At 46.4% G+C, this 14,958-nt stretch overlaps 1 protein-coding gene across 26 annotated transcripts in view; it reads left to right on the forward strand.

Moving 5' to 3' along the window:
* The window catches only part of RGS6 (regulator of G protein signaling 6), a 281,434-nt gene that overhangs the window by 258,141 nt on the left and 8,335 nt on the right, over positions 1-14,958 (forward strand). For 20 of the 26 annotated variants that reach the window (XM_080596027.1, XM_080596045.1, XM_080596032.1 and 17 more), the window contains one exon: positions 950-9,494. The exons of 3 other annotated variants lie outside the window; for them this stretch is intronic. In XM_080596027.1, the coding sequence (XP_080452153.1) occupies positions 950-1,129 (180 nt within the window). In that variant the 3' untranslated portion in view covers positions 1,130-9,494. Of the gene's footprint in view, positions 1-949; positions 9,495-14,958 lie in introns of those variants that run through there. 3 more of the 26 variants (XM_080596046.1, XM_080596036.1, XM_080596037.1) reach the window with 1 other exon arrangement.

Below are 14,958 nucleotides of genomic sequence, written 5' to 3' on the forward strand. Positions count from 1 at the left end.
AAATAATTTTCTCTCTTGTAAATTGCCAATGCTCACAGTTTTCTGACTGCAATGAGCTTTTCTTCATGTTATTGAGTTTCTTCTCTTCTCCATAACATTTTTTTTCTATTAGATATGCCAACAAACATGCCAATAAATTATTTAGTTCTTCCTTGTTAGTGACAATTAGATCTCCCTTGTGCCAAATGAATGAAGCACAGCAGTGAGCAACCTTCTTAGGGATACGTTAATAAAGCCATGATACATACGCTTGTCTTCCCACAGTGAAGTTGAATATCTTCTTGCATATCAATAGTCCTGTTCTCTAGATACAAAAAGAGCAGTGCCCCAGATCTGTGTGTATCTTTCCACGGCCTTGCACAGACATACTTATGCTGCCTGATGTTTTGAAGTAGCCAAATGTATTGGAAATCTGCTTCTATCCTCTGGATTAATAGAGGAACGTATAGGTTCCCCGGCAATGAGTTCAGCAGGATTTTCCTTCCAGCACTGTATTCACTCACACATTGCTTTTTAATGTTGTAAAAGTGACTGTGTGTTTTTTCATCTCTCTAAACAAGTAGATGGGAGCCTCCAATCAGCTGTTTGGCAGATGTTAACCAGAATCAGAGGTCCCAGCTCAAACAGCTACAGAAGGAAAATTCAATGAACAAGAAATCAATACCAATAGCTGTGAGACACGGCAATGCACAGACGCTGTTTGAAGCGTTCAAAAAAACTCACAGGAGAAAAGGTGACATTCTCCAAGAGTAGAAGTAGTGATGTCTCATTCTGTAAGGGGTTTTGGTTTCTTATGTTTGCTGCTGCAAACATTGATTACTGGTTTTTACATTTTTTTACATTTTCCCCTTGCTGCTTCCTCGTATTTTGCTGCTGTTTTGAAAAACTGCATTTAAGCTGAAGGGTTTGTTTTCTGTATTTTTTTCTCCCCACTTTTTTCCCCGTTAAGCCAGAGAATGAGCAAGGTCGTAGAACTTCTCTAGAAAAGTTCACTCGCAGCGTGGTAAGTTCGTTTTCTTTTCCCTCCTCTCTTTCCTCAGAACTTCATTTTTCATTGGGGGGAATGTGGACGCTTAACTTACTTCATCTTTTATTTTTGCAGATAGCATCTTTGCAGCTTCTCTTTTAGTACTGTAGCTCATCTAAATAGCAGCTCTGAAAAGCGGGGGTGGGAGCAGAATTCCATCATGATGCTCATTCTAGCTAATCATCATTGCAAAAGCAAATTGATTTTTGTCCTGAGTTAAATGGAAGGATGTCTTTTTGCTGCGTTCCCACTACAGTATTTGTCGTGGCTTTTCCTTGCACAGTGAAGTAGACGAGCATGGTTCTAGTAGCGCCATTGCAAAAGATCCATATAGACCTCCGTGCATGGTTCATGCTCCCTGTGTATGTACACATACATAGCCACCCACAGCACTGCAGATGCTCCCTCCGCTGCCCACTCTGTCAGTGCTTGCGTACATAGTGATGGGCGATACCCTTTGACTACCATGGTAGTGACACCCAAAAAGGAGCGCAGTGACAGTGAGAAACGTGGCACTGTTAAACCTCTTAGATAAGGGGACGGTAGGACCTCAAAGGCAGCAGACAGGTGTCCTCTACTCTCGTCCTTCACCAGACTCCAACCTCCAGCCACTTGGGCAGTGGGGGAGCTGGTCCTGCTCTAGAAGGGTGCTACAGCATGGGGCATGTTGGGCACCACCAGGGCTCTGTGTTAGCCCTCAGAGCAGGACCCCAGGGATGGCCAAGATGCACTCCTCCCACTTGCTTTCAGGAATTCGTCTCAGGGAGCAGATGAAAAAGGGGACAATGTTTGGTGCCTACTTCTGGTCCCAGCATGGTGTGTATGTTCTGGGGTGTGCCTGTCCTCCCTGGGGTATCCAGCCGTGCAGTAGTGCAGCTGGCTTGTTGGGGAGGGAAGACAGAGGCAGGGGGAGGGTGCAGGATGCAACATGGGGTGGCAGAGAGCTAGCACTGAAGATATAGCAACTGGGTCAGTGGGAAGTCATTCTAGCATTGCTCAGTATCAAGTACATTTTGACTTGATACAGCACATGGTTTTGTCATACTGCTTTGATGTTTGTGTATCGCCCATCATTAGCTGTAAGGTGGTACCAGGACAGCAGAGTCATCATGGGGTTGATTCTTGTATACGCTACTGTACAGAACAATATTTTGTAGAAAGTTCATAAACCTTGTCATGGCATTATAACAACTTTATAATGAAGGTATTGGACTATGTGTATATACAGTACATATGCTTGTATTTGTGTGTGTATTTATATATGTTTATATATATATACACACTATATATGCACAGTGTATAAACCTAAAAGATTTGTACATCCAGATAGAAAAGGGGAAACTGCACAGGTAAGTGTGAGCTATCATATAGCAGATAAGCCTGGAGGGGTTCTTTCTGATGCTGCCATGCTAACTGCACAAGCAAAACAAATGCAGAGCTTTGTAGTATATCCACTGGCAGGCTTCCTGAGGAATGTATTTATATAGCTAATGCATATGCACACATTTAAAATATGTTGATACAAAATATATCACTATGCCCATCTGCATATTTACTACTTTCTAAGAGTTTGCCAGGAGAGGAGCAGACAAGATTTTTTTTTCTAAACAAACTATGCAGAAATATTTACACTGAGTGGTAAATTCTGCTCCCAGATTCACCAAATAGAAGAGTAACTCTCACTTTACTAGGCTGGCTGAGTTTATAGCAACACTGCCAAGACCAGATTTTTCCCTTAAATTTGATTTGAAGGGCAACATGAAAGCCACAGTTTGGGAGGGCAGAATTATAATGTAAGTACCTGTAAAGGTAATTGTTGTAGATTGGTCTGCCCTTTAGTTAATTTTTGTCGTATTGGCTAGCATACTGTAAACATTTTCTTTCACTTTTCTTAATACAGATGTAAAATATCATCCTGTGATGACACGGTAGCCACAAGAACTAGGAACGATCTGGAATTTTTATACTTTGCATAATGGCGGTTTGTCACTACCATTAGATGAGAAAAAAGTTGCCCTGTTGGCATGTCATGATCTCCTCAGAGGCCACCATTACCAAAGCAGTAACTTTATCGCCTACTCAGGAGACCCAAATTAAGACAAAGTTAATTCTACATGCTCTAGTTCTCTGAAATGCACTGCAGTCCCTGGCTGCGCAGAAGTGAAGCAATTCGGTTCACGTCAGGCAGGCTGAAGTTAAGCATGTGCTTGAGGCTGGGCTGGGAGCCCTAAGCCTGTTTCACAAATAGAATAGGTCAGATTTCCTGTGGTGGCTGTCAGCAGAACATCCGAAACAGCTAGGGCTTGAATTCATTTGTCTTAAGCAGCCATCAGTGGGATGTGGTGGCTGCCAGGTTGCACTGTTAACTGCCCGTGCAACCGGGCCGCCTCCAGGCTGTGCGCAGTTTGGTACAGGGAGACCGTAGTAGGCCCCTGAGAAATTTCCAGGTTTGACTGTAGTGTGTGACCCAGCACTTGGGGAAATGACTGATCTGGGGTCACCAAAGACCTGGTCGTGCATGAGAGGTCCTGCACCTGGTGATGCTTGGTGCCTGCGCAAACGTGCGGCCTCCTGGGGCAGCTGCTGGCTGCCAGGCCCAGGCCTGAGGGGCTGCGCAGGACTGGCAGTCAAAACGTTACACAAAATTTGGGGTGGGATTTCAGAGTTCCAGGAACTTTGGTTCTGGATAAAAATGTAAACTTTCAGGTAGATTGAATTTGAACGTCAGAATTTAAATGTGGATTTTGAGAATAAAATTTGATGACAAATGCCATTTAGGAAAAGCGTCAGGAAATGATTAGTTAAGGAATAGCTCCCAGACACTTACAGTGGAAAGTAAAGTGGCCATGCTGTGTTTGTTCTTTCTGTACCACCTTGACAATTAGTAAGATTATAAGAATATTCAAAATAGGTTTTAAAATATGGAGCAAATTCTCTTCCAGCGTCAATAAGTTGTTGTTTCCTGTGGCACTCTGGCACCTCAGGCCTATTGAAATCTCCCCCAAATAATCTTTACCTCATTGTTCCTTCAAATAAAGCAGTTACTGTTTTTTTCAACATGCTATAACTTTTTGCCTGTGAAAAGCAACACAGGGAAAACAAATCTTATGATCTTACAGTTTCCTTTTGCATCATTTTACTCAAATTTGGGGAACCCAGTTACACTAACTGTGGAGGCGGAGTAGGACCAGAGCAGCCCTGTGGAGGTGGAGGTGGGGTTGGATTGCTTTGGGCCCCTTGCTGATGATGCTGTGTGTGCAGGGAGCTTTCAGTATCAGCTGAGGCCTGTTTATAGGCAGAACATGCCAGGCTCCTTAGAAAGTCTATCTTCTCTTCTGAAGTGAAAAAATCAGACTTCGGTTTGCCTGCTTCTGGTTGCTTGAATCTCAGCATCTCTTATGTGATAAACAGTGAAAGAAATTGCAACACTTCAGGAAAAAGAAAAGCTGTAAAGCTTTGTGGTCAAACTGCAAACAGTGTTGCAGGCTTTTTGTCTCTTTATTTTGGTAAAACCCATCCCAAGAAAAATCTTTCAGTGCTTCCAGATTGCCCTCCTGCACTGGGTGGAAGGCCTTACAGCTTGGCTTTGAGCACGCAGACTTGGTGCAAATGGAAGTCATCTTGTCCACAGGACTCCTGCTCATCTCAGTCAAAACCCAGGAGACAGAGATTAACCCCAGACCATCTGTCATCCTTTAGAAGGATACAGCAGAGCCCTGCTAGCCAGCCAGAGGCTTGACACCTTCAGGCAGTGGGGAATAAGACAGAACAGGTATTTTTCATGCCAGGCCTCAATTCCTACAAGACTCGCTGTCTCATCTTCCTTGGCATAGTACTCTGACCAGGAGAAGGCAGCTCACAACTGATGAACTCACCAAGTTTTTGCACCAAATCTTTCTGGATGCCAGGTGTTATCTGGTTTGCATTGAGCAGAACAGACAGATTTTGCCAGGGAGGCCCAGGGTGGCAGCTGTGCAGCCTCAGGACCAAATGTCACAGGTGGCAGTCATCTGTTGAGCACTGAAGAGCACTTCCGTGTGATGGAGCACAACCCTACAGGGCACACGTTCCTCAGCACTGCAGGAGCAGAGGGGTAGCAAATACCTTCTTTCCCCTGTTCAGGCTTTGAGGAGTCCTCAAAAACAGGTGGGCAGTGCAGTGGCAGGGTAAATATAGCAGTCCCTGACTCCTTCAGCCCTGTGCCTGGCTCCCGTGTGTGAAGTCTCAGGTGCAGAGCTGGATCGGCTCTTCTGCATGCTTCAGGAGAGATGGGGCAGGGTTGATCTCAGGCAGCTCTGCTTGCTCTGGGCAGCACATTTGAGATCTGACAGTCTGTTGCACCAGAGCACTTACTAATCCACCTCATTTAAAAAATGATGGCACTGCACATGGTGGCAGGTTTATCTTATTACAATTTTCCTTTTGAATATAGCAAGGATTGACATTATGAAAGCAGAGTTAGTCTGTCTTCTCTTCCAAGTGAAGATAAATGGCATCATAAAAATCAGACATCATGTATCATATATGATATAAATAATACCTGGTATTGAGGTAATAACTTAATTTTAAAGACACACATACACACAAATCCATATATCTACATCTCCCTCTTCTGTCATATTTGATCATCTTGCTAATTAAAAGGAGCCTGCTACCCTATTTTTAGCCATGCAGTCTCAGCCTAGCTGTTTAAACCACTGTAGTTTCCCATCTGCTTTAGAAATGATTTAATAATCAGATAGACAGAAGCTTAGTTCTCATAAGCTGAGATGATCCTTCAGGGCCAAGAGTAGAAGGAAAATATATTTTAACGAGTACGTTTAGGGAAACCACTGATGTTCTTGTCTTGCAGAAGAAGCCACCAAGTCTCTGCCTAACTTGTGCTGGTGGTCATTCACATTTAATGAGTGGGAAAACAGGAGGGTTTATTATTATTTTCCTTTGTTGCACCTTGCAGCATCTTGAGTTTTCACTCTAAAGCAGCAGTTGTTACTCCAGCAATAACAGGGATTAAACCAATTGATACCAGCCTCAGTAGGTACCTTCAAAAGATAAACCTGGGCCATGATATTCAGACTTGATTTCAAACTTTCCTAAAACTGCAATATTGCAAGGAAGGAGTTTCCTCCGTAAGTAAACTGGTGTTGAAGTTTCCAGCGCAGTGTCAAAGCACTGACCCAGTACTGAGCAGATTTCTGCATTTTATTCTCAGTTTACATTTGATTATGAACAAAAGGCACCCACACAGCTTCTGAGAGCACCAGAGTTCTCAATCTGCGTGCTTTAATGGAAGAGAGAGTTAACAGATTAGGCATACAGTGTTTATTTGGAATTTTTATAACGTCTGATATAAAAGCTCCTGTGTGTCTCTTCCACTGATGGAGTATAAAAGAAGAGTGGTTCGGCCTGGCAGAGGGGAGTTGTTTGCTGGCAGAGCCCCCCATGAACCTCAGCCCGAGCAATAGCAGGACCTGGCAGCTCCCAGGTGAAAGCAGCAGCTGCCATGGGGCACCAAAAAGGCAAACAGCAAACTTTTGGCTACAGAATGGAGTCTGTAGGGCACCCTTACCTGTTTTCTTTGCCCTGCCTCCTTCCACAAGCAATAGTAGGCCAGTGCAGCGTATGCTGTGGTGTGATTTGTAGAGGTGTGTCATAGCTGCTTGCAGCCTATGCTTACATAGCTGCCTGTATTTTATCTTTCGTTATTACAGTTCATAAGTGCAATAGTTAATAGGAAAAGGAGACCTTCTGGTACATCCTAGAGGAAATGTGTGTATGTAGTGAGACTAAGAGAGTTGGGAAATTTATTTTAAAGTCAGCACAATAGAAGACACCAGATAGAGAAAAGTGATGTGCTGTGAAATGTACCAAGGAATCAGGTATGAAGAAGCAGGGAGCTTTTCCAGGTGGTAAATTCAGCTCACTGCAGCAAGAGAATAAGGTGAAGGAAGAGGTGCTGTGTTTGGGCTGTGTGGGGAGTAGACTATAGGTTAAGAATACAAGAATAGAAGTTCTCTAATGAGCTTTCATTTAAAGAATCTTGGACATTATGGATGGAGCATTTTGTGCAGGACAGCAAGTCAATGAAGACCGAAGATTGTCTCTGTTCCCAGGCATAGGTGAATAACTGAATCGACAGAGAGGCTCAGCTTCATTAACCATATGAGACAGAACTGCAGTCGGCAGCAGGCAGCGGCTGGTCAGCAGGAGCTGCTGTAAGTCCTTGTGCCTGCAGCAGCTGGGCAGTTTTGTATTCTCCTCCAGGAGCCTTGTGGGCAGAGTCCCACACATACATCCCCGATGACTGTGAAGCCAGTATCCCACCATGGTTTCTCATGCAGGGAGGAGTTTTCCAGGTACAAGAATATGACTGGAGATTCCTGTATTTGATCTGTGTTTGGTATATTTGATATTTCTGCCTGGTGTCTGAAGTGCCCTCCTCTTAGCAGTGATGCAAACTGGCATTTTCACAGTAGCATTTCCTCTGCTTTAGTTTTCTGGTATCTTTTGGCTATTTCATGCTGAACTATCCTTGGTTCAGGCCTGCAAGTGCATCATGATTCAGCGTAGTGAACCCACAGTACTCTGCAAACCTGAAGTCCCATGCTTAGCTTCAGGTCCATGTTTATCTGTACCCTTGTGTTACGCAGCTATGATAGCCTCAGTGTCTATCCTGCCTGCATGGCTGTCCCTTCCTCGATGCTCTCAGCAGAATTTTCCAGCTCCGTCTTGTTACCTTTGTTTCTCTCTGATGCCAATTTCCCACATTCCCAATTTTTGTCTTCATCCCTTGGCTACTGCTACTGCCTTCTGCTGTCTTGGTTTTTACGTCCTCTCCTTTTGTCTGCTGTTGGATCAGAGTCCAAGTCACACTCTGGCTGTCCTGGTCCCTATTCTTAATTCATGAGCATGGTGTCATACATGTAAAATGTCTTGATAGGATCTTACCTTTCTCATGTGAACTGTGTGATATTTTGCACAGCTGTATGTCACTGTGATGTATTACAAAAACTAACCATGAACATAGTGGAGAAGGCATAAGGCTGGAGGAGGAGCTGCTGCCTGATATCATCAGGACTCTCTTTTTAACTGGGTCCTTGATAATCTCATAGAACTGTGACATACTTACCAGCTTTTCCACTTTCTCACTTCTGCAGCTCTACCTAATTGCATAAAGAGAGAACAGCATTTGAGGGCACGGAACATATTTATGACCTGCAATGTAATAAAGCCAAAAGTTTAAGTAGAGAAAAGTCAGATAAACTGTGCATAGTAGAAGAAGCTGATACCCTGAGATGCTGATGAAATGGGTGTCAGGAACAGACAGCTAGAAGGGAAGGATGTAGGAATGGATGCCAAAGTTTCTTAGATTTGGCACCAAGAAAAGCCATCTGGAAAACGGTTATTTTTATTTTTGGATGATACTTTGCTCTAAAAGAAAATTTGCTTGCTCCAGTACTCCAGTCATTAACTAATACTGCCTTTTACTGGGAAAAGGTAGTTGTGTTACATAGCAGTGGAGAGCACCAGCATGTACCTGAGGCACGAGGGGATCCAGTCTGCATTCACAACCTGCTGTCTGTTGTGTGCAGCGACTAGCCAGTACCCGAGCCTGCGGAGGGCCGTGGGCTTGGGTGTACAGAGCACGCAAGGACTCGTCGCTGCATGCCGGAAGCATCACGTCTCTTCCTGGTGTCGGCACAGTGCCCTGCCTGTACGATGCATGTGCTGTATGGGGTTATGCTGCACGCTCTTGGATCGGGAAACGGTGGGTTGCATGTACTGCATGCGTGCCGCGCGTCTGTTCTGTGTGCAGGTCTCCTTGAAAAGATAAGTGTTCATCATTTCCCATGGATAAGTTACTCCTCACTTCCCATTCTTAAAACACTGCTGTGCGGTGCTGCTGGTGCAGAACGGCAGCTGCCTTAGCCCCAGAGGTCACTGTGCTCCTGCTGTGGGTGAGTGATCCCTGTGTGTATGGTCTTTGGGATCCTTCTGGACCAAAGGCACTATGTGGAGTTCAGGATATGCTTACTATGCATTTACCGCCTTTTATTCCAGCTGCATGCAAATTCTAAAGGATAAAACTGTACCTTCCCCATGCCGGACAGTTCTAGCTGCCGGCTGCAGATACTGAATCACGGCCTTAGCAAGGGTTTTGGGGGGAGAAAAGGCTTAGACCCCGCTGTGATTTCAGCCAAGCTTGTTCTGATATCCCAGAGGGGTTTGATACTTCAGCGGTATTTCTATTTTCCTCTGACCATGCAAGTTATGTAGACATCTGGTTCCCAGTCCAACTGAAGGGAGTTACATAAACTGAGTCCCTTGCACACAAGGAGAAAAACAGAATCGCACCCTGCCCGAGAGCTGGACCAGCAACGTGCAGGGAGGGTATTTTTTGAGGTGGCTTGAAAAAAAACACCCTACTACATCATCGTATCCCAGCTGCAGTGACTTAGCAGCTGAATACTAGGAACAGGTAAAAGGAATTTCTGCTTGGTAGAAAATTTTGCCATTTTGCAGGGCTTTTTTGAAGAACAGATTTTCAAAAAAATTTAGAAACACCAACACGTGGTGTGCGAGACCAAGTGTGCTGCTGGGGGTTGGTGGCTGTGGGGGGGAAGGGCTGTAATGCAGCCAGCTCCACAGCCACCCGTTACTGCATAGCAGTAAGGAGTTTGCCCCAGCAAAGCCTGGGCAGCTGACTCCAAAGTTTGGGTACTCAGATGTCCCCAGCACGGGGTCTGTTCTGGGCTGGTAACAGGAAAAGAAGGAGGCCACAGAAGGGATGTGCTGACATCTAGAAGGGCCCTGCAGGATAACTAGGGATGGCGCACATCACAGCGCTGGTTCTCAAGCACCACTGAGCTGCCCTTGCTAGGGCAGCTCTCTGCTGAGACATGGCCTGGGCTATCTGCCCGATGGAGCACCGTGGTGAGGACTCGGCCCTCGTGGTCTCTTAGGGCCGTCCCACCATGGGATAAGTTGAAGCAGTCCAAAGGCTGCTTGAACTAATGCCAAAATGGGCTCTAACACATTCTTGGACACAAGGGGCCCAAACTGCCCCTCGGCAGAAGAGGATCTTCCTCCCGGTGCTGTGGGAAGGTGGAGGAGCGCTCCAGCACTCATGACGCTGCTCTAGGAGGGGTGAGTACTGGGCTCGCGTACATCCCTGCTTTGTTTCCTGTGCAGTGGTGCACCAGTGTTTCTGAAAGCAAAGTGTGATGCCTTGCGCAGGAAGCATGGGAAATTCCCAATAAAACGGGTGTGGATAATACCAGTTTTAATCAGACTAGAAAAGCACTGATCTGCTCCCATCGTGATATAAGGTGAAAAAGCAAGAAGGGGTCTCAGATATAGAAACCTAACCCAGGGTTGTTCAGCAGCAGTGGAGGGCAGCTCAAGCACCTTGCTAGCCAAGGCTCGCAAGAGCAGCAGGGCTCACTTTGCAGAATTTTGGGGGTAACTGGTGAGACCGTGCTGATGGGAACGGGGCAGCATCCTGCACGCAGGGAGCAGTTGCTGTTGTGCTTGCCCTCCACAGCCACTTTGCAGCTCCTTGTTCTCAGTCTGTGCCGGCATGGCATTGGTGGTGGTGTGCACCAGGTTTTGTTGTGTGCTAATTTACGTGATATGCGTTCATAGCTTGTGTGTCTTTGTTTGTTTTGTGTTGAACTAAGTTATTTTCCTTTATTGTTTATGTTTTTAACTCTCATATTTAAATTTGTTAATTTATGTTACTTATTTTATGTTTGCCATGTATCTTTTCATGAAAAAAAAATCTAATAAATTTTTTTTTTAAATGACACAAAAATAAAATTTCCTCAAGATCTGCAGCGTACTCTAACATTGAAAAAACAAAAAGTGCTGGCAGGGCTAGGGCCCTGGAAATCTTTCTTCAGGAGAGAAGTTTGGTGGCAAGACATTGCCTGCCCACTACCATATTTCTTGCAGTACATTAGCTAAAAGGTACAATATCTGAGCAGTAAAAGGTACAATATCTGAGCAGTCTGTCCCTATGCAAAGAAAAGAAACAAAACAAAAAAAAAATGAAGCTGATGGAAGTAAGATTTGCTCACCTCCAGTGGAGACACAGACCAGCCCCTGGTCTGTGAGTCCTCTGCTGGGCTGTTACAGAGGGACGGGGATAGAGCAGATGCTTCTGGCTGGGCAGTGGGCTGGGAAAGGGACAGCAGCAAGGGCAAAAGTGGGTGGCAAGCAAGCAGTGGAGTCCTAGCAAGCCCTAAGTTGGTGGGTGGGGAGCATGGGGGGAAAAGCACGACAGCGCTTTGGTCTGTGTTGATGTGGCCAAGAGGGGAGCCTGTGCTGGAGCACCAGAAGCGTCCCACGTGCTTCCACTCCCTGCAGCTGCAGCCACAGCTCCCTGCGGGACAAGCACTGCTGGGGGCTCAGGTAAGTGCACGGTGTGCATGGGAGTGCCGACCAGTGCATGCTGGTGGTGCTGAATGGCTGCATGTTGGACACGTGAGTTGCACTCCGGGCCCTTGTGTGAAACCACAGGTACAGGACAAAACTAAACTTTCTATTTAAAATTATTTAAAAAAAATAAATAAAAAGATATATCACAGTCTTTGCCTTCTCTCCCAGCTGTGCAAAGTGCTGGCATTGGCAGAGAAAAGCAAAGAACAAGATAGAAACTGGCGGCTCTTACAGGAGGTTTGAAAGGAGTACTGCCTCCTTTTTGTGTCAAATCCCAGACTTTTGTTTCCTCTTATTTGGCTTCTTGCTCATATTAAATCGCTGAATTCTGTTTCGTTCAAATAATTGTTAATTGCATTTTACATTTTAGTTTAGTAGCTGCTCATCAAAGGCTCAGCAATCGAAGGTGCTATGCACAACCCGCAACCTGCAGGTTACCCTTCACAACCCTGCAGGTCCCCAGGTGCAGGGACCTGGTCCCCAGCCTGACACGTAGCTGAGCAGCAGGATGGGCTACATAACTTGGAGGCCACGTTCTAGGGGGAAATTTCAGGTTTATTAAAAATTCCTTGACATTTTCCTTAGGCTACTCCAAATTCAGGTTTTACACTGCCTCTAAAACTGAGGCTCCTGTGCTTCCAGTGGTCAGGGGTGAAAAATTCATTGAGCTGCATAGAGAGAACCAAAGGTTCTCCAAGATGTGGTGAACCTGTGTGTGTGACCCCTGCCAGAAAGCTGTGTGACAGTGGAAAAGATGAGAAAAGAAAGTGTTCCTGAATCCAACAGGACACACAGCATATGCCCTACAACGTATACCCTTCTGTGTGTGCTATGCTGTTCGAGTGACAACAGCCTGGATTTTTAATTGTCGTAACCCTAATTACTAGTGACAAGTATTTTGCAACTGGAGGACTGGGGATTTCCTCATAAGCTTAGACCCTCTGTGAAAAGTTTTCTTTTTACATCCACTCTAATTCTGCCTTAGGTTACTCAGTGTATGCTTATGGCAGAGTACAAGAAGTGCTGTAGTGTGCCAAGCTTAAAATCCTGTGCTTTCCAAATCCCCTGCCAGCACAGCTTATACACAATTTCTTGTGGAAATAAGGCAGGAGTTGTTGACATTTTCATTCAGTGGGGAAAGGAGAGGTAGAAATGTGGGGGCGGCAGCTGGCTTCCTGCTAAACAAAGACATGTGGAAGGAAAAAATCATTTATCCTGGTCGAACCTTTTTAAAGAAAAGGTGAGGTCTTTGGGCCAAACTTTCACATCATAATAATCCAAAACTTCCTCTCTCCGTCAATGATCTCACCAAAGGAATCCCGACCGAATGTCGGATCAGACCCAAAATGACTTCTGAAATATTTTGGCACATATTGTACCCAGCTATGAACTGATGTGACCACATCCAGCTTCCCAGAGCAGCCTTCTGCCTGCCTGACCTGGGCATTTGAGCTGCACAGGCCTCGGGCAGGACCGGAGCTGCAGGTACACCCTCCGGCCACGAAATGCAGGCGTGTCTCACCGTTGTCGTCCGAGGGGACACAGGCCAGCTTCGCCTGTGCAGGTGCACTTCTTTCCAGACATGTAAAAGCTTGCCACAGGAGAGGGGTTTGTTTTTACATCTGTAATACTGTGGGCCAGCCCCTCAGCTGGTGTAAATCAGCAGCAGTTCTATGAAGACTACCAAGTTACCTCAGCAAGTGGATCCCATCAGCATCTTCACCTGAGACACATTTTACTCCCTTGCTGTTCATTTTAATAACAGGAAACAGATACAAGCTCTCCTAATGAAGGGCAGTTTTTTCCTGTTCCTCTTTATTTTTTATGTATTTTTAATGTTTTTGTTTCTTTCTTTCTTTCTTTTTTATACTGAGGATGTCTTTGAGGAGAGACTCCCAAACCAAATGCCTGCATCCCAGCAACCTCCAGCCTGCAGGTGCTCACAACCCCGCCCATGAACGTGCCTGTGGCTGGGGGCCTCTGTGGTACCGAAGCTGAACCTCACACCTACTTATATCCCTTATATACTTACGGCTCCTACTCATAGCCACAAATTTCACAACATCAGCCCGCATGTGCCGATCCCCTCGCCACCTGTCCTACCGGTGAGGTGGTGCTGCAGGACGTGCTGCAGAGCTGGGCCTTGGATCTGCAGTGTGGCTGCAGGTGGAGCCCGTGGAGGGAAACATTTGCCACAGAAAGCCCATGAGCAGGAGCTGGCGTGTCCCCAGACCACCCACCTCGGGGAAGATAACAGGAGAAACCTGCCTGCCATTCTCTGCAGCCGTGGCCGCAGCTCCCAAGCCCCACAGAAGGCTTGGCCACCTCCTGGGGTTGCACCAGGCCGAGCTTCCCAGGGGCACATTCAAAAATAAGAATAACCAGGAATTTGATTTATAGTGAAAGAAAGCAGGCTTGCCTTAAATGGCGGCGGTGCTGTGTGGGCAGCTGGGCCCGGGAGGGAGCCGGCCCTCGGCCTAGCGGCGCTGGGCAGGCAGGAGGGCGGTGGCAGTGGCCCTCCTGCCCCGGGTGGGATGGCCGCGTGACAGCAGTGTTTTTCACAGCAGAAAGCCGTCTGATCAGGCTGCGTGTGCTTGTGCAGCCAAGCAAATTGCTTGGTAAAGGGCACACATCTGAGCAGCAACTTCAGGCTTCTGCAGGGAGCAGCCGCATCCTCCCGCTGTAGCCCTGAATCAAAGGGGCAGGAGCAGGAGGGGTCCTTTTTTCTTAGAGTGCTAACGTCTTAAATAAGGATTATTTCAGATTGCTTGCTAAATTTTACATTTCAAATTTTCCTACATTTTGCACATGCTCCTTTTCACTGCATAATGTCTTGCTCTTTACATGGATCTTTATTTCAAACAGCAATTAGCAAGACTCTCCGAAAGGAAATCTTGGCTACACAGAGTAACATGCAGGTTGTTTTAGATCTGCGAGGTATTCCACAACTCTCTGGTACTCCCTGGATGTCTGTTTCAACCAGGAATTTTTATTTTCTGAGAAAAACAGCATTTTTCAAGAGGAAAGCTGTGTAGCACCTGGTGCAGTACATGGAACATCTTTACCTTGCCAGAGCTGCCATTGCAGAGCCATCAGTGTCCCCTGCACTCCCTTGCTACTGCGTGTGAATGGAGGAGACCTGCTGTGGGGCCTCCTTGTAGGGGCTGCGTGGCTTCAGCCAGTGCAGGAATTGAGGCACGCAGGTGACCTTCTCCCTGCGTGGCCCTTGGTCTCTCACCCCAACCAGCCAGGGGAAAGCTCCTACAGATGCCATGTGCCTGCGGGGTGGCCTGGAGGAGAGCGTGGGGAAGGCAGGGAGGATGGACAGGGTGGACCAGCAGTGACTGAGGACAGCTAGCACATCACTAGCCACACCCCACCTTGCCAAGTCAAAGGGTAAAAATGCAGTACCCAAAATGCCCCCACTTGCAGACAGACCATCTCACAGCCCTCATCCTGTGGTGGCAGCTTCACTTACGCTCCAGGCCTCT

The sequence above is a fragment of the Anser brachyrhynchus genome (genome assembly GCF_964034855.1).
Source record: "Anser brachyrhynchus genome assembly, chromosome: 5".
NCBI classification, from domain to species: Eukaryota; Metazoa; Chordata; class Aves; order Anseriformes; family Anatidae; genus Anser; species Anser brachyrhynchus.